The sequence below is a fragment of the Dromaius novaehollandiae genome, chromosome 4, assembly GCF_036370855.1.
Source record: "Dromaius novaehollandiae isolate bDroNov1 chromosome 4, bDroNov1.hap1, whole genome shotgun sequence".
Taxonomy (NCBI): Eukaryota; Metazoa; Chordata; class Aves; order Casuariiformes; family Dromaiidae; genus Dromaius; species Dromaius novaehollandiae.
Window position 1 is genome coordinate 25,772,830 of NC_088101.1, and position 27,798 is coordinate 25,800,627.

At 37.3% G+C, this 27,798-nt stretch overlaps 1 protein-coding gene and 1 long non-coding RNA gene across 3 annotated transcripts in view; one reads left to right on the plus strand and one right to left on the minus strand.

Annotated features, from left to right (window-relative positions):
• Positions 1-10,216, plus strand: part of SYNPO2 (synaptopodin 2) — a 99,190-nt gene extending 88,974 nt beyond the window's left edge. Inside the window, exon 5 of the mRNA XM_026096097.2 lies at positions 5,473-10,216. Coding sequence (XP_025951882.1) covers positions 5,473-5,985 — 513 coding nt within the window. The 3' untranslated portion in view covers positions 5,986-10,216. The remainder of the gene's footprint in view (positions 1-5,472) is intronic.
• The window catches only part of LOC112980892 (uncharacterized), a 166,675-nt gene that overhangs the window by 97,191 nt on the left and 41,686 nt on the right, over positions 1-27,798 (minus strand). For both annotated transcript variants that reach the window (XR_010388941.1, XR_010388940.1), the window contains exons 3-4: positions 24,632-24,762; positions 21,738-21,787 (exon numbers count right to left, since the gene is read on the minus strand). This is a non-coding gene — a long non-coding RNA (uncharacterized LOC112980892). The remainder of the gene's footprint in view (positions 1-21,737; positions 21,788-24,631; positions 24,763-27,798) is intronic.

Sequence of the window (27,798 nt, forward strand, 5' to 3'; positions counted from 1 at the left end):
GGGGCTGAACACTTTACTGCTGATAGACATCAGTATACGAATATCAAACATGGATCTCCCTTGAATTCAGGAATGTTCAGACTTTCATTCTAGGAACACATCCACCAATGACAAGAATTAAGGGCAAAGAAAACAATCATTAACCATCTCTCAGTTTCTACATTTAAGACATGCATACATTTTAGCAGAATTACGCTTTTCTATGAGTGCTTAAAACCTATTTACCACAGAGCATGAAAAAATGTGGAGATTTTATGTTCTGAAGCCAAAGATCATTCAATTTCATAATAAAGTTGGGGTAGATAAAATATTCTAACTTGGATCTAAGTAAATTATTGCAGAAGTATGTCACTATACAATGGCTATATGATTATTCAGCCAAATGCACAAAAATTTGCTGTACAGGGTGCTACTGGATTACTTCTATTAAATAGATACTACCATAACAATCTTAGTACTGGGCAGGCTTAGAGATCAATTTCCCCCTCCTTAAGGTAAGCACCAAGACATAATGACATAGCACACACAGCTGGTATTTTTGCTGTATTTCTTCATGGATGATAAAATTAAATACATATCTCACTGAATCCAAAGGTTTAGAATTGCTCAAGGTTTTTCCCACCTTACAATAACTCAATAGAATTGATTCAGGTCAAAACAGATATTTAATTTTCCTGGATTTATTTAAAAAAAATATAAAATTTTGTTTCATTCTCTCTGTGCTGTCCACTCTTACTAGAGTGCAGACAATGATGATTGCTATTTATTTTAGGAAGATTGTAATCCAAAATAACTAAGGCTCACTTTAGCCAAAAACATTTTTATCTTGTTGGATCTCCTGAGTAGGTCTTCGAACCCTCTTCTGTCTACCTTCAGCATATTATGCCTGTTTCTCTTTGAGATATGTGGAGAATTTAGTCAGCTCCTTCATCCAAGAGCCTCTTCCTTCAAAAACTACTGGTTCACTCTTCCTCCCCATCAAAAGCCAGACAGCCAGACCCAACATTCAGAAGTGTAATTAAGTACACCTGGAGGTAAGTAGTATCTCAGAAAGTGGAATCTCTAACTTTTTTCCTGAACTTTCTTCAGACCCTTACCACGCAGGCAAAGTACTTCAGCCCCCTTCCAAGTAAATCATTTTCCCTCACAGAATTTGTCCTCCCATAATGCAGAAGGTCAACATTTAGTTAAAAACTCATTGTTCAGTCCTTCTTTCCTGGAAGGAGAGATTAATCTTTCCTTTTCTTTATCAAATGCAAAGGAAATGGACATGCAATTTCACAGATATTTTATCAGCCTATTATCAGAGCTGTATCTAAATCCAAGTTATCAAGTGGGGAAGGAGACACACCAGGAATATCAAAACAGGACCAAATATGCTAAAGAACTGCGTATGGATATGAATCTTCCAGTTGACAGTAACATAGTCTGACAGAGTTTCATCTTGCAGTGAGAATTTTGTTGCTCTGATTTGGATCTGGGTTGAATGACCCTCCAGAAGGAAGTAATCATTAATTATCTTCAGTGATACAGATCTTACTGAAATATCAAAGTCTCCAAACAAGATGCTTAGCACCTAACAAAGCCATCTGCTGGGACAAGAGATATCATTTTATAGATAATCTGATCTTTCTGTCAAAATATAGAAGTCTCTCAGATGACAGCTATTAAGATGAAGTAATAGAAGTCTTGAAATAAACATGAATATGTGAGAGTCAGGTGATCAATGAAAAAAATACATAATACGACTCTGGCCAATTGAAAGCACTGACAAAAGCAAATAGTAGCTTGGCAAAATGGACAAAACCTGAAAGAAGTATTCTGATTTTGGGGTTCTGAGGTTGAAAAGGAGCATATTTATCAACTTCTAAGGAAACAACTTTTTCCAAATAAACTGGCACAGTCTCTCACTGGCCAGGTAAATTGCTACAGTTGCTCCAGGTTACCTGGGAGTCTTCATCGGAAAAATCTCTCACAGGCTTTTTCTTCCGATTGATCACGGGGTGATCACACTCACAGTGAAATAAAGTCATGTTTATGTAGTGAAACATTCTTTATCTCATGGGACAGTATGAATTATCTGGATTCTCACCTAGTCATTTTGTCCCTGAGAGTCTCTCTGAAGTCAAAAACAAAACAAAAAATGAGTTCAAGGAAATTTAGTACAACTAACGTAATTCCCAAGGCACTATTGCAGTTTACTGATCTGCGTATCTTCCCTCAAGGCCTAACATTCTACCCAAATCCAGACCAACACTTCATGAAAGCTAATACACTGGGCAGAATCTCAGAATTAAAGGAGAACAGATTTACACAAGAGAATAAAATCCCCTATATCCAAAGTATTTTGCACTTTTTGAATTTTTTTCATATGCAGCAACCCAAATGATATCATATCCTCCAAATTATCAGTACTTGAGATTCTACCTTTTCTACAACTCTTATAGGCTGAACCTATGATTTAGATAACACTACAGGTTCTGTGGATTGATACGATTTGAGGTACAATTACTTGTTCACTGAGGTCTTCCAAATTAAGGACATAGGAGGTCCTCAAGCTGGTAAAACACCTCCCTTCCCCCCACCACCCCAAATCTGGTTGCCAAAACTCTGTGCCAGTGTCCTTTAAACTGTATTGATGGATTCATGAAGAGGGTTTTTCTGTGAGGTCCTTTTAGCTCCCTTCTGCCAGTTCCCTTTCTTTGCCTTCTAAGATAACAAAGCTATCCCTAGAATAGTTTCTAGCATCATAGAGTAATATCTCATTTTCCATTAATGATCTTAATTTTCTGTTGAATCTGACATGCCACCTGTACTAAAACAATATAAAACTAACCACAATTTAACTGAACATTTAATTTTGTCTATATTGTATTTCTGATTTTACAAAAGTCCACCTTCGTGACATAGTAGAATGACACATTTTGTTAAATAGACTACTGAAGTACATTTAACAACTCATCATTCTCAGATTAAACTCTGTCAAAGAAAATTAACTTGTATTTTATCACTGATGATTAGGCTAAAAAAGATATCTTTGCCACTTGGTGATCTCCAGACCTTTTCTCTAAACATGACAGACTAAATACAGTATCTTCATCTGACTGTCTTGAAATGTCAGGTCTTTTACGCACCAGTTCTTTCAACAGAATAATTTCCATTTGCATCTCATCTCTGGAATACTGCAAAGCACTGACTCAACTTGGATCTCTTTTCTTGGAACTGAAATCTCCATTAAATAAAAAAGAATTTTTCTACATACTCAGCACAAACAACAATCTAGAACCCTCCCAAGAGCAGTTTATATAGGTTGGCTAACCTGCTGAACCTGTTTGATCAACTTCTTCATCTCTCTGTACAATTTTATCTTCTAAGTAGTTTCATGGCTCAGGTTTTCAGATTAATTTTTAATAGAAACTGTATCTCATTTTGCATATTTATTTTGATTTCGCATCTTTCAAACATCTATTTTTGCCAATGATTTAAACTAAATGTACTAATCAGTCTCACTTCTGTGGATCCAGTGAAAAAAGAACTTGTAATATGCTGGAGGAAGGAGAACTATTGTGACTGCCTTATCTGGGTCTGCCAATCATTGACCCAAGCATGATCTTTTATCTGGACTTTAATTTTTCAGGTAAGAAAAAAAAATATGGAGGAAGTTTAATCTCTTCTTGACAGTATATCACATATCTATGGGCCAAAGCCTTCTTTATTCTCTTTTGTTCACTTACTATCCAAACGGGCAATTTTTGCTTTTATATGCTGTTGTCTCACAGTATACAGATAGGACCTGTCTAGGTGATGATCTGACGAGTATGTTTAATGTTTGATGAACTCATTGTTGAATTAAGGACTCTGAAAATTTAGCTGAGCTAAGTTGCCCAAAATGAAGTATTTTTCATTGAATAGAAGAACCTCATGTAAATCTGCCGTATGTATGTGCGGGCAGAGTTAATATAGTTGAGGAGTCTCCTCTCTGGAACTGCAAGCTAGGAATAGGTGGTCACAGCAAAGAGGTGAGAAGGACAGTCTTGTTACAAACCATTAGCTGTGAATTGGTCAAAACTCTCATTACATAACTTCTGTTTATTATTTAGACACTTTTAATAGATTTGGACTTAACACCACCAAATCCACTGAAAATTATGAAATCAGTAGGTTCTTTCTTTCTCAGTTTCTGTCTCCCACATACAAGGATGATGTTAAAACATAATTTAAAAGCCCACGCGAAGCACAGGTCATCTAACTTTCTTAAATGCTTCAAGATTCTGTGATGGAAAAGCCTATAAAACATACATTTTTGTGTGAATCTTTGCTAGATAAACTATAGTTTGTATGATCAGATACCTATTGACTTCCCTGGTGTGTGGATCTTGTTGACAATGCTTAAGTTTTTGGAAGCTAATTAGAAAAAATAACACAGGGGCAATGTTTTTGGAATGAAATTTTAGCAAGCCCTTGGCAACAGAGCCCTGAATTTCCTACAAGATTTCAGAGTTAAAGGCAATTCTTAAACCTCAGGATATGAATCAGTGGGTATAAATCAGTTAGTTCAGGAACCACGCATATAAAGACTACGCAGTAAGAATAATATAATTTGTCTAACACAAGGAACATGTTTGGCATGGGGGAAAGGCCGTATTTGTTTCATGTACTGCCAAATGAAGACTATTGTGGGCAAACCTCCTCATGAACAGGGTTTCTGTTTCAAAGTGCTGCATTACTAAGAAGATTAGGATTTGTGAAATATGAATGGATTGCTCCTATAAATGGGTCAGAATGTTCTGAAATTTCGAGGCCAGTGCCTTTTAAAGAAGCCAGGTTAAGTACCGTCCTGTAAGGGTATTAAATAAATGACTGCATTAACATTCTTAAATTTTTGTGTTCATTTTTCTTCCCTTTCCACTCACGGTAAGTCTAATAATTTTAGAGTTAGAAATGCCTTTCTTAGAAGGAGATTGCCAAAAATATGTTCTTGGACAGATGTCCTAGACAGAGCCTGTAATCAAATAAATTCAGGCTGTGCCTGAATGTTAGACAGAATCTTGTAAACACACACAGAATTGGTGCAACATAACTTCCTTTTTCATTATTAAGAATGGTCTTTTCAGAACAAGGCATACTAGCTAACTAGTGGAGATGAAGTAAAGCTGTAAGGCTGCTAACATAGTTGTACCTTTTCAGTTAATGGACACCCTTCTTTGGTCTATTTACTTTCCTCAAAAATTGTATGCTCTGTCTTTGTTCCTGTTTCTTTCTCTTCCTCCTTTGTAACATCTCCTCTCTTTCCACTAAATTCAAGTATTAAAAAGTACCAGTAGGTTAAAATAAACCCAAAAAAGCGATTGCCAGGATGTCATATGCACATATGCTTTCAGGGTTTGTTCTTCCAGTTTCTAAGTGAGGAGAATGGGCTTCCATTTTTGCTGTTTAATGACTGCAGTTATATTTGGTAATTTGTTTTTCTAGGAAAGAAGCAGTGGACGCTCATTATCACTTCCTGGGAGACCTTCTTCAGTCATTTCTCCAGTCATGTCCCCTACTTCTCCTCTTATCTTTCAGCCTGCTCCTGATTTCTTTAGCAAGCCAGGCACAGCAGCTGACAGGCCTGGCAAGAGACCTACTCCCTGGGAAGCAGCAGCTAAATCCCCTCTTGGCCTAGTGGATGAAGCTTTTGCACCCCAGAATATTGAAGAATCCATTGTGGCTAATGTAGTATCAGCTGCTCGCAGGAAAGCGCTTCCTGAGCTACCAGATGAACGGAAACAAAGAGTTTCTGATGCGCCTCCGGTCCCAAGTGCTAGCGCAGCCTTATTTGGGGGAAAGCAATCAAGCATGGTATCACCCCCCAAAAGCACCTTGTCTGCCCCAAGTGCCACCATGCAGGGTGGCTCTCAGCCACAGTATGCTTACTTCAGTCAACAGTCCAGAACAGATCCTGATACGATGTCCATGGATTCCCGGTCTGACTATTACTTGTGAACAGCAGATTCAAACTACAATCCACAGCCCAGGGGATGGCTGCATCCAACATGAACAACAGAAGGACCTGGCATATTTTCGCTTTGTCCAGCTTTACAAGCTTCAGATCTGAGCTGGAGAAGAAAAGTTTCTTGCTGGCCTGACCATCTCTGAACTGAAGAAATAAGGAGGCAATATAGAACGGAGCACAGTTTTCATAGGACTGCAGGCTAGTACCCTAGAATGGACGTGGTTTTATTCATAACCTAATATTGTTATGCTTCTAAAAGGCAAAATTGTAAAGTTCCTTTTTTTTTGGAGGGGGAAACATGGGACAACCAATGTGGTCAATACAAACACCTAGAAAAGATGTAGTTGCAGACAGCACAAATGCTTGCCATTAAGTTAATAAGAAAAGAATGTAAAATCTGAGCATTTTAAAAGCAAGAAGTATTTTACAGGATCTTGTAGGTTCTCTGGATATATTTGACATCTGGGTTCCAAGGTATGAGACATAATCAGACTTGAGAAAGTTCCAATGAAAATGCAATACTTGGAAGCACTGGCTTGTTGGCCACGTTTTCTTTACTGCATTTTTAAAAGAACTAACAAAAAAAAAATAACAATTTTGCTACAGAAACATTTAAAATACACTTATAGTCATGCTACCTGAACCTCTCCGACGTAGCATATGTCTCCATGTAGATGTATGCTAATCTCATGCAGTCATGCATTGCAGATGGATTTCAAGATAGTTTAGATGAAGTTTTGCACATTGTAATTAATCAATTAGTCTGAACATAATAGGAAGAAGGGTGATATTAATAGAGATCAGTACCATGATACTTGAAATACAAAAGGGATCAGAAAAGTATTTAGATTGCATTTAAACTGGATTGCAAGTTAATTTTGTAATAAACTTTAGAACAATTCAGAGGCTGAAACAGCCTCTGTTTCTCTGAGAAATGCACTACTTGCTGAACATGTTCTGCTACAGTGTCTAGTGAACTGGCTGGTTGGGCAGTCATTCTTAGTATCTAGGTAGCTCAGTGTTTAGAAGGCTTTTGATTTGTATTCTCAGTTTGGAAGACAAATAAGTTATGTTTATCAAGTTTGTTGTTTATAAAGAATAACAGCTGTCCTATGTGGAAGCTGATATGCGAAAGAGGGTTTATGATATGTGTTACATGGTATGAGTCCAGTATGAGTAGGAAATATTTGGTGAGTTGGTTATGATTAAACTGTCTTGATGGATCTGAAGAGATGGTAAATAATTGTGGCTGGTGATATCTTGCATTTACATCTTATTTAAACAACATGAATATGTGGCTAAAAATACATATATTCCAAGCTTATTGGGTAATTTAGATGTTGTTAAGACATTAAATGAATACTACAAGTTTTTAAAAGTGCTCTGCACCCTCCTCATTTTATGGGGCATTCTTCAAAGATCTGTGAAGCACAACCAACTAAAATTTCTGCAGAAATACTGTTAACTATCCTTATTTTCAGTAACGTCAACTGTGAGTAAAGTGGTTAGTTTAGAAAGCAAGCTAGAACACATATGCAGTAAGAAAGAATATATTATAAAACATTCTCATCTGCAAACAATTTTCCATTTTAACAATTATAAAATATAACTAGTATAAAGAAAAGAGGAAAAGGAACCCTGAGTCCCATTGAGCTGGAACTTCCCATAAGAGCATGATGAACTTCCCCTCATGGAACTCAGGAATTGCATGACAGGGAAAAATATAAACTTAATGCGTTTAAGTTGGCAGTAATTCTCTAGTCAAGCAAAAGTCCCCTTAAAATCAAAAGCAATCCTCCCTTTGACCAAGGAGGAAATAAACACATGAATGTAGTATACCTTGAAACTAACATCATATTGCTATTGCACCTTAGGAATTTCTTTTACAAATTATGAATATGTGAAGAAAAGATGATTTAGAAAAATTACATGAACAAGATTATCATGTTATTCCTGAAAACCAGCCTTGCACCTTAGATTCATATACTCACATAAACAGAGTAAATTTTCCTGTCCTGGAGGCAAAAATACATTTTTCTCTGTAGGGCTGCACAGTGTTCTCTTATCATCACTGGGAATACTCCCACTGAAATCAATGGGACATTGATAGTCCATTAGCCTTAAGGGCCTGTCTCTGCATCCAGACCTATTTCTATGGAAGTACATGTCAGGTTTTCAGCTCATTTCAGCATAACTGAGATCTAGCAGTTGTGTTTTACAATTCTACGCTATCAAAGCCTTAAGTATTCAATAAATGCTAATGTATGTGTATGCCATTACTTTCAGTAGGACTACAGATATTCTGAAAACTATATAATGCTTACATATTTGCTGAACTGAGGTCCATTTTATTATAATAAAATGACTTCCTGAATCCAAGTCAAGTCCAGCTTTCTGTTTTAAACTATATCCTTTATACTGTTAAACTGGAAACCAGATTAATGAATTTGCAGTAAGTCATATATTTGTCAAATACAATTGTTCTAATTCTCAGAATCAGGAATATATCTTTGGATTTTCACTAAAAATAATGTCATGTATTCTAATGTCATATGTATAACAGAAAGAAATGAGCGGTTAATATTAACATACATGAAACTAAAAACTGCCAAAAATATTTTTAAATTTTGTTACTACAAAAAAAGTTATAGTATAAAGCAAAATTAAAAATAATTTAATGCTGTGATTACCTAGCAATATGGGAAAACATATTCTTGTGCCTAAGTATACCTAGGATCAAGGCCAAAAATGTAATTTTTCATTAATACCTTGGAGGTCAGGATTTTAATATTTCAGAACTTTCAGTGAATTCAAAAGTTTCCCACTGACTGCAGCAGGAGCTGTTCTGACATTTAGAGCTATATTCAAGGGGGTTTCTGGATGCCTAACTCTTTTAGGCACCTTTCTCTCACTGACTGGCTATGTTTCAAGAAAAGTGCCCAGTGAATATATCATTTCAAATATGATCCTTCAAGGATAAGCTGTGCAACACACAGACTAGGCAGATAATGATGTGTCCCTGTGCTGCTGTCATTTGGGCTGCTTTAAGCTGTCTTTACATCAGTGAAAATCAAAGAAGCACCAAAAGTGTAAAAATTGCAGGATCAGAGACTTCTAGACAGAATCACTGACATTCTGTCAATGTCTGAAGAAAAAAGCATAGCCTTGTATTTTCCTTGTATTGATAAGAAAGAATTTATCAGTAAGTATTTCTCTGAACATTAAAATTAATGACACTGTTTCCTGTAGATTTGCATCTTACCATAGATTAACTTTGGTGTTTAATGTGATCTACAACAGAATTTTTTTCTGACTGCTGGGGATTTACTCGTTCTCTCTCCCATATGGATTCTCTCATGTCTAATAAGGAATGACTTTACACTGCAGCATTTTCCTCAATAGCAACACTGCTAAGTGCATCTGTCCTCTCCCCAGCCACTTATTTTTACAAAGTCTGTGGGCAACTGATTGTCTTTGAGATCTATTCTGCTATCATATAGAAATGAAACCAACAAACAGTTCCAAAGTTATTAATGGGAGGACAGACAGACACACAGGCATGCAGACAGATCACATAGCCTTGTTTACAAAGGAAACCAGGTTAAAACCAGATTCAGACAATGTATTAATTTCAAGAAAAGCAGCAGGCCCTGACTATTAACTGAAATGTTAATGCATATAAAGCTTTATGAAGCACTACACTGCATTTTTCACTCCCTTTTCTTCATCCCATTCCTCCACTAGCAAAGCATCTTTCTGTCATATAGCTGTGACTGTTGTGCATGAGTTCTGAATATATTAATACAAGTATTTCTTACATTTTGTTTTTTGCGAATGCACAGATCTGCAGTAAATCTGAGGAAATATGTGATATTTTAAATACCAGTTATTTGTGTTAGAACTGTGTTCACCCTCAGAGCTATCTCTGTTAATACGCAGAGTGTTTGAAAATGCAATATAACTGAAAACTTAGTGTCTTTAGTTAGGTTAGATGATGATGTTCACAATTCTTGTTCATAACTAGTCTTCATTTTGGTTTGCTTTAACACAACCAAATGTCTATTGCACATTGCATTTCTACCTAGTAGCAAAAGACTGTACTATCTTTATAAGAGGCTTTTCATTTCTAAAGGCTGTTTGTTCACTGCAAAGGACACTTTATTTGAGAGTGCATGCCAGAGATGTAAATTGTATCATTTAATAAAATGATTTTACCAATCAGATGAGAAACACAATTTTGTTTTCGCTAAATTCTTGTCTGTTTGTTTGTTTCTAAATAATCTAAACCCAAATAAAGCCTAATCTCTTATTTTTCTGCACCATTTTTAGATTCACTGACTTTGCCTGTCTGTGACCTCCTGCTGATGTGAGCTTCTAGAAGCTTAAATCAAGATCAGGTCAAATGGCAACATGTAAATCAAGATCAGGTCAAATGGCAACATGTCAAATACAGTAGAATATCATTTTCACACTGAATAAGCAGCAGAAGAAAACACAGTGAAGCACAATCTACCCAGGTAAAATGATATTGTCAGGACAGTTTTATCATTTGAGCATTTCTATACCACCATAAAAACATGCAAATAACATCTGCTTACTATAATTGTTGACCTGACAAGCATATAAACCTCCATTTAGTTCCCGTTGATTTGTTTAGAAGGGCTGGATTTTTGTGTTGTACTGTTGTTTATTCTTTAATTGAAACATACCATTTTAAAAGGAAATAAACACAAGAATAAATTGTGAACCCAGTCTTGACATTAGTTAGACTGTTTGTGTGAAAAACTCTTAGGGAATGTAAGGACAGCATGTACAATATAGCTGTGAAAAGCCAAATCAAGTTTTCACTGTTTATGTCAATAGTCCTAATGAATCACAAAGCAGGTTTTGCATTGGTGAAGCAAACAGGATTTTGCCCCTAAGACAAGAAAAATGATTGATGCATGTAAAACTGGGAACTGATAAAACTTGACAGTAGCACTTGAAAAGCTTAGCTCTACAAAGGGTTTACAAGGTTTCGAGGGAATCAGCATTCTTCCTTTTCATGGTTATATGCAGCATTTTTACTCCTCTCTGGTAAATTGCTTAAATACATCATAAACAAAGAAAGCCTAAGCCAGATTCACAGTTTAACATAATATACTTCCTTGAGTATGTTTGCATATACTTTGTGTACTAGTTTGCAATAGCTACATAGGTGAACAGTCACTGTTTCTTTATCATGTTTCACCCTCCAGAGAATATATTTTGGGTGACTTGAAACAGTCTGGATTTTCTGGTGCATTCATCAACATTTAAGAGTTTTTAAAATGACCATAGTGTGGCACACTGCTCTATTACTACATGCGAACCTGGTGGAATGAATACTTGGTGTAAAGAATAATTCTAAGTCCAGGAAAGCAAGCTGAATGTTTCCAGGCCATTATCTGGTTTTCCTCAAATTGGATGTCAGTGCTTATACATTGTTCATAGGATACACTATTGGATTCTGAAAAGAAGTTGTGTTACTGCTGAGTCCAAAATGGCATTCAATATGCTTTAAAAAGTTCGCCGTTTACACAATTTCCGCCCTAGAAAAAGTACTTAGGTAGTTTATATTCAAAATACAGTGACCTCTGGAGTGTTTGTGTGCATGCACACATAAGCATTTGTTTTTCTGCAGAAAGAAAGGTAAAGGTCAATAGAACATAATGGAGAACTAAGAGAACATACTGTGCTGGCATACAGTACCTACACACTGAAGAGTTACAAGATAAATGACACATGTATAGATATGAAGGTGGTGATAAACCCCTAAAAATTAAGACTAAATCTATTTTCAGTTTTAAAATAAAACCTGAAGATAATTTTATCTAAATAGTGCAGAGGTTCATGATTTATTTTAAAACTGAAGACAGCTTTTTGCCTATAAATAAAGAAAACAAAGGAAAAAATACACTAATAAATTGAAAATTCATTTTCTACATTGTAAAAAATAAAATTAAGCAGACTGTAGACAAGCAGAATTTGCCCAAGGCAAAATGGAAAATAAGAAGCTTTATGGCATTCAGAGTCAGAATAATAGATGCATAATAGATAATAATAGATGCAGATCTTTTCCCAGCACAAATGACCCCACAGTACTATAGCAGTTATGAAACAATTGCCATTTTTCAATATTATTACGAATTTGCTAAGCCATCTGAGTTTTAATCAGTCATTTCCTGTTATTAATGGTTGCGCTTGAGTTTAATTTGAGAAAATCAGTACTTTTTGGAAAGCATCAGAATTCCCATAAAGCCAGCATGTGCTCATCTACAGTATTTCTAATCATTTTTCTAAATGAAACAGAAAGGCTTATAAGCATAAGCAGTCTATAGCTGTGATGATTTAATAACTTCAATATGATACACTTCCTGCTTCCTGGAATAGAAAAGACAGAAAAGAATTACAATTTAAAATATCAATTCTTAATCTCCGCTTTGATGTGAGGAGGTGAATTGTGTGGCAAGCTTATGCTTCCTCAAACCCCAGGTAAGACTACCATTCCTGACCCTTGTTCCTATGAGCTAAAAATCTAATGATCACTATTATAGCTGGTCCAGAGCTGAATATTCAGTGTAAATCATATCAAAGAAGTATCTAGCTTGCCCTGAAATGTCCAAAAGTCCTATTGAGTGTGTCTAGTAGGAGCATGAAGCAAAGAAATTTTTAAACTCCTTTTGTCACAAAGAAACATTAACGTGAGCTAATGATTTTTTCAGTTTCAAAAATCATAGCATCAAACAGTCCTTCAGCAATATCTAATACTATCATCTTCTGGAGGATGCATTCTTGTTCATGTCATGGTAATCTTAAACACTAGATGGCAAAAAAGAAGCTGACAAGTAACAGGGCAGATAAAGCAGCAATAATGTACTAGAGAACTAAAACAACAGCACCAATTCCAGAATGGCAAGAATTACTTCCATCAAGACCAGCACTAAGAACATTGTGTTTACTGTGCTGATTATAAGAAGTAGATGAGGTGACTATTTTAGATGTTCATAGCTAATGCAACTTTTCAAGACTCACTGAAGAATAAAATGACAACTGAATGAATACTATTGCTATGAGAATTAACATTTCTTAGGAAAATTGACATTTCTCAGACTGGGAGAGGTATTCAAGCAGATAACTTTTTCCTTCTTGGAAATCTTGCTCTTAAAGTTCAGCGTCATGTGATAGTGAAAACACCAGGGACTTCACTGGTTTTCATTGTTAGGAATTCTGGGATTTGCCACCTAATGATGAATTCTTTGATACCTTTCTTGAATCCAGAAGAGTCAGGACTTCCTCTACGGTACAAAAAGAATTTAGGTAAGGTTATTTAAAACTCTACCCTATGTTAAGCAGTTCTTTGACTACACTTTGAACAGCAAGACTTTTGTGAGTTTTCATTTTGGTTCCCAGCCAAACATTACTGAAGAGCACATGTTTTTTGTAATCACTCTAAACAGATAAAGGTCCACATCAGATCACTGCAATGAAGGACTGGATCCTACATGAACACTTTATGTGATGCTTACATATGTGGCAGCTTGATCTACATTTTTAAAGCATTCCTTGGATTTCACACATCTGAGCTCTGAGAAGACTTTGCTTGAAATACTTGTTTACAGTTCTCCCTTTTGGCAATGGGATGGCTGCAGAACTGGTCAGCAAAGCATTTCCTTTACCATTGCTTTTTGCACAATCAGCAGGAAGTACTAAAGAAGTTAAGGAGGGAACAACAGAAGTTTAACAAGAAAGCAGGTTCAAAAGGGATTAGACAAATTCATGGACAACAGATCAATAAACAGATACTAAAGAGAACAGGTAGTCATCTACTTTCTAATACTCTTAATCCAATGACTGTGGATGATGGAGAGTATGAAGGAAAGGGATAGCAGAGTGTAGCTTGCAAGCTCTCCCTACACAGCATCTCCCATTCCCCTTGCCAGAGCAACAGTTCTGGGCTAGGTGGACCATTGGTCTGATCCAGGAGGCATTTCTCATTGCTTTTAGGATGAAGGCTCAGGTAACTGTCTCACTCTGACTCCCCTCTCAGCCAGCTATGTCCAGTTCCTTCCAGCTACTCATACAGCCTTTGATGGTCAAGCACATACTTGCCCTAGGAGTCCTTTTACTGAAAGCAATGACATTCTTTAACACCCTCCCTCTCCCCTTCCAGGGTTATCCATCCTTCTTGGGGTGCTGCACTGAGCTGCAGGTGCAGGGCTGGAGGCAGACTCAGAACCACTACTTCAGGTATCCACCTTCAGTTCTACAGTGCCTAAAAAGCACAGGCCTGACCATGGCTGACTTCAGGGATCTGGCTCCCCATAGATGCAACAGAGAGAATCGGTGTCGACTACGGTGTGTGTGTTTCCTGACTGCTAATCAAGGAGCTGCCACCTTGTACAATAGGAAATAGAAGTACAGGGATAGGTCTCTGCTTCTGCCTTCCTCTGAGTTTAGCACCTGAATTACCGCAGCACATTAATTATTTCTCCTCACCTCTAATTTCTGTACTGATCTTTATTTTAAGGGTAGCAGATCAACTTGTGCAGGCTTTTCCACTAAATGGCTTCCAAAGAAAGTGGTGGTGTATATCATTTGTGCAGCAACTACTGATATAAGCATCTAGCTCTATAGGCCAGGAACTTTCAATGGCTTTCTGGCTACCACAACCAGGGTTTTCTGGGTGTCTTGAAAAAGTACTTCCTTCAGTTACCTTTCAGTTGAGTCTTACAGTCTCCTGCTTCGCAGGACCCCCCCCCCCCCCGCCCCGCTCTGTGTTTCTGAAGCAGTTTCTGTCCTTGCTATGTCTCTTGGAGTGTGGGAAAACACTGCTGCTCTGCTCAAGTCACTCACCGTATGTTCCTACCATTTCCCTGACACTGGCACTGGCTTTCATGTTAGCCTGGTCTAGCCATGGTAAGGTAAAATAGAAGAAAAGTGCCTAAATAAAGGCAAAGTTTACCTGCTATGTTATCTTACATTCCTTCCAGCTGCTGCTAGTCATTACAGCAGCTTAATCTCACTCACTTTCTGCCTGCCTGTCCTTCTACTGATGGGTGGAGGAAGCAATAATCTCTCCTTCTGTTTGGAGGGCTCTACCCGAGTCAGTGAGTAGCCTAGTAGCTGCCAGGGGTAGGAAAATGGCCTTTTGGCCTGCATTTATCCACTCCCCTTGAACAGTGGAGAACATACAGCAACATGGATCAGGGTAAGCCAACAATCAAGAGACCCATCACAGCATATGAGACTGGAGGCAGGGCTTGAGCTGGGGTATTTGATCAGGCACTGGAGCTGACCAGCTACTCTGATTTGCAGGTCTATTCAAGACAGGTAATATCTACAGATAAATACAAATCCCTTGCAAATTAGCCTATTAAATAGTTTGTATATAGGAAAACGGAGCTTGAATTGAAGCTCTCTGGTGAATTACTTGCATGCACGCAAAAAAATAGCCTTTTATGTAATTTTTTTTGTAAATGAGAAACAAATAGGTAACTTCTCTAGTTTCCAAGACACTCCCCATTCCACATCATTTCACCTCTAAGGTGAAGGTTTGAAATAAATGTTCCCCACCATTCCTGTGGTTTCTTTACTTCCTCTGACAGTTTAAAACTCCAAGAGGTTTTGCATGTGGTGGCAAAATAAAACAAAAAGATTAAGGTAGAAACAGATAAATCCATCTACCGAGTAAAGGCCCGAGAAAAAATGCACATCAAAGAAACATCAAAAACAGGACAATAAGGCTACAAAAATCCTTTCACTGCATGGAACAAAATCCTGGTCCCAGTTGGCCAATGGAAGCTTTATCACTTTACCACCAATGTCAGCAAGGTGAGGATTTTACCACAGAGGGAAATGTGCAGGACCACAAAATACATCTGGTCATGAATCCACAGCCACTGAACTGGAATCAGCATTTTGTAGTATTTTGAAGCCTGTTGTTTCAAAAAATCCGTCAGACAAAACAATAATTGGCATTAACCAGATTTTCTAGTGTAATCTTCTGTTAGGAACTTGCTCAATTTTCACTGTGCAGGAATATTGATAGTTATCTCAGTTGGGACTCTACCTGTTCATGCTCCAGCTACTGTCTTGGCCCCCTGTATAACCAGTGTATAGAAAAAGGCATTTTAAAAAAGCAATTCACTTCATTCCCAAATAAGCATCTAAAATAGGTGGACTGGATGCTACGTTGACAGGGTATTTGGACAGATGAAGATCAAAACATTCTTGACAGCGTGGAGAGTACTGGAAAATGAGTGATTATATGTGTGTGTTTGTCTTTCTGTCTCTTTCTATATATATACTTGCATTTCTTTGGTATAAGTATTGCAAGAACTTTGGCACACAAGTGATTTTTATCAACACGCTGAAGCTATTATGTGAAGTGAAATTTCGATTCTGGTCACAGTAAGGTAAGCACATGCTTAAATTACAAGCAACGATTAATTATCCTAGATAGCAGAGCACAAGAGTACTTGAACAAACAAAGAAACAAAATACATGCCTTGGTTTCTGGACCTCAAATGTTTTTGTGTTACAGTACATCTGCTGCAATCAATTCTGAGAGAACTGCATAGCTATATGCTTCAGAAGCTATAACCACGCTCATGCAGTGCTGCCCTTGAGTTTGCTCCTCATCTAGTGAGATGATCTGGCATGAGTAATGAAGCTCCAGGACCCCAGAGACACAGAATGCCACTCTGAACTCATGTAGGTTTGCAGCGGCCAGATTGGATAGTTCTGTACTTGTGGTATGGATCATCAACAAATCAGGTAATCCATCCAAGACAGTGAAGAGCTGACTGATGTTATGATGGTAGCCAAAAAGATCTTGAGCTTTAAGTAGATACTTTTTGAAAAGCACCATGGACATTTCTCAAAGGAAGGGATCATTAAAAAGTCATCTATTCCTGAGTTTTAATAAGCTGTTGTTTATCCTGGCAGAATTATATACAGATCGTTGTGTTTTGGATGTGTATTGCTGAAGTTAGATGCAACTCCTCTGTGTTTAACTTCTAATTAACGGCAGTATAAATAGAGTTTTGGATGGCAGCTAGTGGAGGTCAGGATGGATAACATTTAGACAGTAGTAACAGCAGCTTTATTTTTCCTTCTGACCTTCATCATAGTTTCTACTCCCTCTTTCAGCTCTCTGCCATAAACTGTATTAATGTGTAACAGAGGGCAGAGAACATAAAAGTGATTTATAGCTAAGTTCACAACCACCGGGAGAACGCATTAAGGGCATTTCCAAGGCAGGCTGTAACTTTTTTCCTAGATACTAATTTGACTGTTTGTGTCTCACTTTGATATTTATTACTTCTCCCTGTTCTTAATTTTTGCCGTTCTCCATGATCTCATTTTCAGACACTATAGTGTGTATGCGATGTACTATATTTATTGACAGGGCACATGTATTGCCTGATAAAGCACAGTTAAGCCAAACAGGCAGTGCATTATAATCAACGATCACCTACATCTACACAGAATGCTTACAGGCCAGAGAAGATCTGTGAGTGAGAGAGAAAAATCCACACTGCAGAGAAGTGGAAAGCAACTTTTATGCCAGACTGTAGGATATGGTAGGTTCCTTTGCTTCTGTTTCCTCTCTGCTCTATAGGGAGTGGTGCAAGCTCTGGATCGCCTGACACTGCTCCCTGTGCAGACACATGGCCCTGTACAAACCCGCAGCCAAAGATATGACCCAGTGTCTAGCAGAGATGCAATGACAGCTGGGGACTACTAATACTGATTAGTAGGCAACAGTGCTGAACAGTGATCTCAATGCACTTTCTATTCCATGATGTCTTTTTACCACTGGAGACTTCATGCTCTGACCAAGTCATGAAAATAAGAAAATAAAATCAAAGAGAATAAATTTATTTTTCACCTTCTTTTATGAAACAGTTAAACAGACTAGCATGTTGTAGATAATCAGCAATGTTGAGCCTATGCATACCTGTCCACCTGCAACAGACAAACTGGCTAGAGAATTTCATCTATTTTCTGCTAAAAGACAGTCCATCTGCCACTAAACCTTACTTACAGAATATCACTGTGGTTTTTTAATCTTTCAATTTTTTCCAAAACTTGAGCTGTGCTTCTTAGTTGTACTGGCCACAGCTGTTAGATGTTTCTGTTTCCTGAGTTGATGAAGATACAAATGTGTCTGACACAAAATTCTCACTGGGTGAACTACTAAGTCAGTGTCCATAAACAGTCACATCTGAAATTATTTGCTCATCTTCACTACCAAACAATGTTAATGGCTATGGAAAGGGAAGATCCAGAAGTGCACAAGTACCAAAAAGCAACTGCATTTTTTAAAAACCAAAGAAATTCCTGAAGAAATGTTAATTGAATTCTTTCAGAGTCCACCTTTCAAGTTAAAACAAGATAAGCACTTAAACGAGTCTAGCGCTGTCCAATAGAGGGCAATGGTACACAATCCACATAAGTTAATATACTATATGCTCTCCCTGACAAGGTCTCTATTTCAGTAGAGAAGGTAAGGAAGGAAAGGGTTACTGGAGTTCAGTCCGGACACCAGACACCAAACAATGTAATTATCAGCTAGCCCAAATATATGCTGCGGTAGAAGCATTTGAAGTGGTCTTCAAATGCTACAGAACTACAGTTTGAGCTAAATGAGAAGAGATAGGAGGTATTCATATGGCACTGTTTCTTAACTATCATATACATACTAGCTAACTTTTCCTGACCTCAGTGCCATAGGATGGATAGATGTCATTATTTCATTTTACAAATGGAGAACATATGACAATGAAAGATCATGTGAATAGCACGAGGCCACTGAGACAATGGGGACAATGGACTTTAATGCAGGCATTCCTGGCTCCTACCTTCACCTATAATCCACTAACTATTTATAGAAGTAGTGCATACTTAACAAGCAGCACAATTACATTCTTACAGTTCAGAAAAGAAGTGACGAGGAAGCTCCAAACCCTTTGAAGAAACAAATCCAGTAATTCAAGAGACCGATCAAGTTATGGCCTACTCTGCCAGACAAAATTCACTGACTTTGATGACAGAGAACATAAGGCTCTGGAGTTATTTACTGAAAATACTCATAGCAAGGTGAATAGGGGTTCACCTCACAGGGCAGTAGAAGGATGAGTTAAAGAAAAAAACAGAAGAATAAATGGGAGTCTGCCATTGGTATTACTACAAGTGAAACGTGTCCTCTCTCATGTCACCACTTCAGTCTCACTTACAAACTTCTATAAAATCTCTAATAAATCAAACAAAAACTATCCAAATTATCAGAGTCTGTGAAATTCCCCTTCAGCCAGTGTGCCAAATCATCACTTGCAATGTCTTCAGCCTTAGGTCATTAAGATTCTGATGGCCTTGATGATATCTGTTACTAAGCAGCACTTGTTTTTTTGCAGAAAAGGGAATTATATTCCCTTTGTCACGTCTATCCTAACAGTAATGTAAAATATCCACTCAGCAGTTGTCGAGGTGTTCAATTGTGCACTAAAGGGAATAGAATAATATAGCCATACTCAAATGCACCAAATGAAGGCAGTTAATGGCGTGTTTTGTGCCAGGAGTTTCTTCCATTTACCTGGGGAGAAGGTGACATATATAAAAAATTATGCCACTACAGATGTCATGAGTTTCTTTTGTGACTCCTTGAAACTGCTTTAATAAGAAGTTGCATGATTAATTTAAAATTGAGTGAGTAGAACTTGTCAAACTTGCCACTTCTTTCTCAACAAAGCTGAGTTAACAGTTAACCTCTGTTTCTAAAGAGGTGCCATAAAATAAATACAGATGAACTCTGTATTTGCTGTCAGAACCTTTTCATAAATAAAAACCTTAAAGAAAAAATTTGTTCTAATGAATCTGCCATGCCAATTCCTGGAAAAAAGAAATCTTTTGGAAAAAAGAGACAGAAAGAATATGAGTAGAAAACAACACACCCAGTGTTAATGAGTCTTCCTTAAAAGCAAAGTAGCAGGGAACAGACTTACACTAATAAACCTGCAGTAAGTTTACATAAATATATATTCACAGATTCCAGCCATTGCAGATGCAATATAAAATATCAGCCATTTCCCCTCTGGCTGTTAACAGCAAGTAACAGAAAATAGACTGGAGAAAGAAAAGGAAGTTGCCGTAACTAAAATGCACTATGTAGAACATCAAAAGTCACACCAAACTTATGTGTTTCCAGTTCCTTGCCATGAGGCCTCAGTTACGTTCCACTCCAAATAGGATAATGGCAATATTATAAATCTGTTTATTTTGATTTTGTTTCTAACAGAAAATATAATACATGGAATAAAGTAAAAACACTGTGGCTGTCCCTCCAAACAGATCACTCATTCATGCATCTTCTTCTTTCCTATGACCAAGGCCTATTTGCACTAAATCAAATAGAATTAATAAATAATTCACTGATACGAAATCATAGCATCAAGATAAATGTTTCCTCAGGAAAAAACTTTTCACTGTTGTATTTATTTGTGTACTCTCTATATTATACAAACTGCTTTCATAAGTGAAATTACTTTGAAGAATAGCATCCATCTTCTGCTTAAACCTGACAAAGTTCAGATGAAAGGTAGCCCTTAATTTCTGGGGGAATAACCTTTGCACTTCTGATCATCGAGCCAAGAAAGCCTTAAGTCCTGCACTTATCTCTGCAGTGTATTTTTCCAGGGGGAATGGAACTACAAAGACAACTTGAAGTTCCAGACCTTTACCAACACAAGCTTTACTGCTTTTGTACTCAAAAGTTTCTTGCTCTTTGTAGTTGAGTTCACCAGCCTAAGCAACAGAAGGAATCTGGGGAAGTAAATAATCTGCAAATGCTGGCAGTTTCTATTTGATTTTACAGATAAGCTCTATCTATATTAAGGTGTATAAAAGTGTTGGTACAGTGAGCTTATTCCACACTCAGTGTGGCTAAAAGTCATGGCAGGCATTACTCAGGAAGGCAAAACACCCATGTACAATTCCAGCATGCATTCCCATATAGTGTAAGGAGTTTTAATTCCACATCTGTAGGATATCAAATCTGAGAATGGAAAATATCTGTGGCATGGTTGGACTGTTGTAAAGTGGAAAATATGAGCTGGTAGGAGTTTTGTTTTCTGTTAATTATCTAACAAGCCTATTAGTAGTGGAATGTTTCTAAGCTAAGTGAATCTGTGAAAGAAATAAATAAGAGCTGCAACATTAGGAGGGAAAAAAGCATGTTCCAAGAGCTAATACTCCTTCCCCCATTTTAAACCTTTTCTTCTTGCTGCCATCTGTGCAAAGATGGAGCTGTGGAGCAGTCAGGAGGAACTGGAAAGAGGCAAGCAATGTATTGTTCATTCCTCACAATGGCGGGTGTGGGAACTCATCCATTGGCACTAGAGGGGCAGAGATGGCAAATCACTGAAATGCATTCTTATTGCAATTGATTTTTGCTGCTCAAAATAGACACAAGCAGTGGAAGTACTGCATATTCAATATATGGATCTTTCATTCTCCAAGTTTAAGACTTATGTACTTGAATTTAAAATTATTTGCATACAGTAATTTTTTTAAATAAACTTAAAGCTGTGGAATGGGCACAGCACAATCTGGACAGAGTAGTCCAGCAAGGATTACTCACAAGGCTGATGTTCATACTTGGTAAATAATAGTATCCAACCTATTTTACACCCTCCAGAAATACTGTAAAATATATACTTACTATGGCAATCTGCTCCCTGGGGAATCTTGTGTCCATGACTCTGATGACAACTACAGGAAAAAATGGAAGAAATGCTGAGGATGAACCATAAACTTAGAAATTACCCCCAAAGCCACTGCATAGTAGACGCACTCTGCACAATGGGAACTACTGCAACATTTTGCATTTCAAAAGGATCAAGCCGAAAGATGTATTTGGGAGTTATAACATAGTAGCAATTCCTCAGTCATGATGTGTAACAGTTTTAAAGTTTATTCTTGCTTAAGCTAAAGTTAAGGAATTCAGCCTTATGTAATAAGGTTAGGTATTGCCAAGCGGAGCCTTCTAAATTCTGTGGGAACAATATTAAAACTTTTGAAAGGTAAAGCCATGACATGTCTTGACAACATAGCAACAAATAAATTACTTCTAATTCAGTACTTTTTACTAACTTTACAAAAGGAACATCTGCTCAAATATGTACTTTCTACATTTCAGCCATGAAGTAGCCCGGTTAACTTAGAACTAATCAGATCCCCAGGAAATATCCAAACACTGGAAATACCACAAAGTGTAACGGCAACATTATCAATGCCACTTTGCCACAATACGCTAAAAATGGTTGCTCAGGATTTGCACCACTGTAACTGAGTGCAGAAATTAGTTCCCTAAATGTCAGATAGAAGAAAACGTCCAGATATGAAAGCTGATCAACATTGCTACATTGAAAAAAACTGTGCTGAATGTTTTTCAAGTTTGCCTTTCTTTCTGAAAGAAGTCTCTCCTCCACAGAGAGAGCTTCAGAGGTGGGTAAAGGCATGGGTTTTTTTCCTCAGTAAAATTAACTGTGACAAGCTGGAAATCCTTAAGCTTCTTTGACAATGAAAATACCAAATGGAAAGAAAACAAGTTCAGCCAGACCACAGCTCCAACAATAGGGTCTGCATCTCATTTCTGATTCTGTAAAATGAACAACTTACTTCTCTGCAAATACTGAGTCTGCCTAATTACAAAAACTTTTTGGGAAGAACCTTTATGAATGTCAGAGGTAGGCTTAGAGCTTTAGAAGTACCACCTAAATGACTAAATAGTCATCCTGCTACTCTATTAAATAAAGAGTCTCTGAAAGCTTGTAAACTCTACCCAGATGTGTTTGCTTCACAAGTCTGGATGTTAGTTGACACTTCATACCTGTAACATCAGCAAATGTTACACAGCCATAAAAGGCACACCATTTCCTTTGGTCATATGAGTGCCCACTGAAGATGACCAGAAAGTTTATTTTGATGATTTCTTAATTTCTGGTACTGCCACTAAATAAATATTTCATTTCTCACTGCAAAATTCAAGAGGTCAGCAGAAAATTTTGATTCTTAAATGCTTTACCATCTGAATGAATTCAACCTATCCTGCCCTAAATCTTCTGGTCTTTTTTGTACTGCATATTTATTTTTCAAAAAATAAAACACATTCTTCCAACAATGTGAACTTGTAGAAATTCATCTCTCTTCAGAAGTCAAACAAAGAACATTGGTCCAAGTATGTGGTTCTGTAACCAGTAATCTCTGCTTTAGAAGTCCATTTACCTAGTAACACATTGTGAAGTCTAAAAATAAGCTAGTCACTATATTTATCGTCGTGGATAAGTTAAGTCACAAAATCCATTTTCAAAACATATAAATAAAAATGACTCATTTTTCAGAAGTGCTGAGACTTGAAATCAATAAAATGCATAAATGCCCATAATGTCTTAAAATCAGCCTGCTATTGTTCTGGAGCCCAAATATGGTACTGCATACATAATTTTAGACATCTAGATTTGAAAAATTTGTCCCCAACAATTTCTGAAAGCAGTCCCAATAAAGCGCATGACAATCTTAAAGAATTCAGAGGCCTGCTGGTTTTGCCAGTCTTATAGCTCCTTTCTAGAAAGTACTGGTTTTCCAGCCAAAGCCTTTTCACAAGTAAATGTGATAGGCTGGAGGACTCAATATTATATTTAAGACCAAACTGCAGGTCTCCCTTCAACAAATGCATGCAGTTTCCATTGACATTTAAAGAAGCTGTGCATGTGCTGAAGGGGAAATCTTATTTGGCAACTGACACTACCACACAGCATTGCAATCCACTGAGCACAGAAGCAAATCCTGGTTTCATACTTTTGCTGTAGCAAAGTCCCCATTAGCTGACACTCCCTTCTCTGAACCAATCATGTATATACTTGTTTTGATTTAAATATGTTCCTGTGTGGGAGGAGCAGCAAAGGGTAATTTATTTTCACAGAAAAAGATGAGCAGCTATTACGATTAATGGGAACATCATTTTCATAATACTGGGATACTAAAAAGAGAAAGAAATGTGGGACAAGTTATGTAATCTGTACTAACTGAGACAAGCTACACGTTTCTGAAAGGAGATTTGATCCTGCTGTCTCTGAAGTGAACGGGAGCTTTGCCACTGAGAGAGGAGAATTCAGCTGCTTTAAATCATGAATTGATTTCCTCTAAGTTATTCCAATATATAGTAAAACATTCTTGTGATTATAGAATCAGGAACATGCTAAGAAAGAAAAATTAAAAAATAATACTACACCCAATATGAGATCATCCATAGCATGACATATCTCTGTTCCTACCTCATAAAGAATTTAATCATCCCTGCGACATACTTAGGCCTAAAACTAGGTGATATGAATGAGTATCAGAGCTGCTTTGCTCTAAACATCCCAGGATGGAGTGATGCTAACATGGCTGCCCTGTGTCACAACTGCAGGTTCCTCAGGACTTCGAGGGAGATGTCTGAATTACTTACAAATTGCAACTTTACCCAGATGAACAGGTGTCTTGGAAAGAAACCACTGTTCCCTAGAAGATATTTCTCTTGGAACTGTAATAAAATTTCCAGGATTGACTCACCTTAATTCAAGGAATCACAACATATGTTCACAACATTTTATCCTCAGGGCATCTGGGCTATCACATCATCTCTCCATTTTTCTTCTAAAATATGATTAGCTGCACAGTCATAGGTACTCATGATCATAGCTCTGCAACAAGAAACAGGTTTTTTTAGCTCAGGTCTACTAGTCACTGGAGTCACTTTTTTAACCTGTATTACAGCCTACACAGTGATCTAGAACGCCAAATTATATGGATTCCTTATATCGCAGGTTGTAACTCAGAGAGGAGAACAGCCTTGAGCGGGATGATTTCTTCATCCTCCCTCTGTCATGGCAGCTGGGAGGGAGGCTTTGATGCTGTGACCCCAGTGAAGGTGCTGTTGGGAGTGCAGATAGGCTGATAGAAAGAAAACTTCTCTCTCTCAATGACAGAGCATTTGCAGAGCGTTTCCCTGCTGAGTAAAGGAGGCAACCAGAGACACTATGTGCTTGGGGATAACACAACTTTTCTTTGTCCCTGAAGCCTGTAGCAAAGTTACAGTCTAAATCCCATCCAGGGGATGCAGACAGTGTTATGTGCCTGGAAAGGAGCTGTGTATCTAAATGATATAGGAGAGCAGTAGAGTATTGCACGCTCTATTTTCTCCCCCGCCTCCCAACAAGTTATCTCCCAGGCCAGAGGAGGCAGAATTTGAACCTGAAGCTTAATCTTCTGCATCTCACAGAGTTAACCCCTACATCACTGGCAATATGCACCAAAAATAAAATACTGTTCGCTTTACGAGCCAAGAAGGAAATGATTTGCTACCTGGCGCAGCCTGAAATTCTGCATGTAAATTTGCTAACATTTCTTTTTCATGTCAGATACTTCCATTACAGAAAACATGACAAGCAACTCCCACAAGATGCAAGCCCATAAACCCTTTAGATGTATTAAGCTTACAATATGGTGCAGCGCTCTGCTACGATATGGAGCTGACCTTAACTAGTACAACAGTAATAATATATTTAGAAAATATATCAACTATGAAATTGATACTTCATTTAATCTACTTTGTCCTACCATATTCAGATATGCTTTAAGGGAAAATAAAAAATATTTGATGAAAAAATAACAAATAAGAGTAACTTCCAGTAGCTGCTGCATCACCTGTCATAAATCCTTCTAGGAAAATGTTTGCTAATATAAATCATATTTATATTTAAACCGTATACTTGTGATGTGGCATATCATGCAGCTGTAAGGCTGCAAGAATGTACTGTGATCTGGTATCAATATTCCCAGTGCTGAGAAGAATTCTGTCAAGGATTTACCATAAAGCGGAAGGAAGAGGGATTTTTTTATTAGCAAAAAAAGAACTTTTTACTTTCCTTAAGGAAAACTAGCCAAATGTCTTTCAGTTAATGGTTGTAATGAAATGGGTGTTGATATACTCTAAGGCCTTGTGAAAGCAGTAATTAGAAGTTATGTTAGATTATATTCTTCATGCAGACAAAAGAATCCGTCTGAACGTTAATAAACCAAAGGAAGAAAATTCTAGTTTGGAAAATGATGACCTCTAGATAAAGTTCATAATTATAGAAGAGGGCAATGTTCCTCTTTCTGGGGAATTCAACTGGCTTTAAAAAACTATGTAAATAAAAAAGATACCTCAATAAGCTTACTGGTTGGGGGAAAGAATTAGAGTAAGTGATAAGTGAAAACTGAGATTCTAATAGGAATTTTGACATTGGTAGTCAAACAGAAAGTCCACTGAAGTAGTATTCAGAGGCCCCAGGCAAGACAATAAATTGTCAGGGTACCAAACAATGGAGGAACAAACTGAAACAATACCCAACACCAGGTTTTAGCAAAACAATAAATAAAAATGAAGGCACTTAGATACAGACCACTGACAACTCTTTTCTCATAACAATCTAGTTTTGCTGCAGTAGTTTTATACTACTTGTTTTTCTTTAGCAGTTGGCTGCATGTGATGGTGTTGCATTATGGCTTGCTTCTTCTATATGTATCATCTCTATTCATCTATTTATTTTAGATTTAAAGGAAACGTGCTTGCTTTATGTATTTGTTTCAGGAAACAGTGTTTGAAATAACTGAAACATGTCAACATTAAAACAGTGACTGTGTTAACCTCTATAAAGTGCTTTTGGCCTGCATGGTGATGGTTACCATAAAGTATTAGTATCAGCCACAAAAATGTTTTCACAGCAGGGCTGCCTATGGCTGCCAGCCAGACTGCCTGTTTTTGAAGCAAGTCAAAATGTTGATAGCTGTTCTCTTTCTTAAGGGGGGGGGAGGAAGCAGCAAAGTAAGCTTTTCCACCTTATTTGTATGGTTTTTTTATACAAGGACGTTTTCCTGCCAACTTTTTCCTAAGAAAACACTTGGCCACTTGATTCTTTTTTTTCTGATTGACTGTTTCCTGCCAACCTGATTCCTGTGAGCATATGCCTCAGTGTTCCCACTTAGCCATAATTTGATCTCAACTTCTTTGCCTTTGCACTATTCTCAGGGAGACAAATTTTAGGTTTAGCATAAAATTATTTTAGCATAAAAAGTTATTTAAGCCATACTTAAGAAACACAGGCTTGATATTGCTTATGCTTGAATATATCAGTTGGACAGAAAAATAATTCAAAAAGTCCTCTTTCCATTCAAATCTATTTCTAGCTCTGGAAGTTTTTATTTTGTCATATAAACAACCTTTCTGCTGAAGCATTCTAAAACTCATATATCAACTAGTCAAGTCTCACTTTGGCATCAGAACTCCATCAAATTCGGTGGACCGAACATGCATAAAATTGAACAGATGTTTGTTGGTAGGATTGGGACTTACACTTTTGTTTAAATCACAAATTGTTCTGATGGCATTTCAGTGACTGTCTCCTAACCGCTACCGCAAAGATACTTGCATAATGAGTACCACCAGTATCACTGAGGGTAATTGCCAGTATTGTGGCTGTCTGAACAGAAAGACAAGCGTTACAAGCATATGAAGAAGGCACATGCTTTTTCTCCAAGTTAGGACTGAGGAACTCTGCCAGAGCAGCAATGCTGTTAAGATTTCAAGATTTAATCTCAAGTCTCAAAATATCTTTTTCATTTTCCAGCTCCTGCACTCATAAGAATCTCAGCTTTCTGTAAAAAGCCAGTTTTTACTTTTCAGAAAATTGAAAACA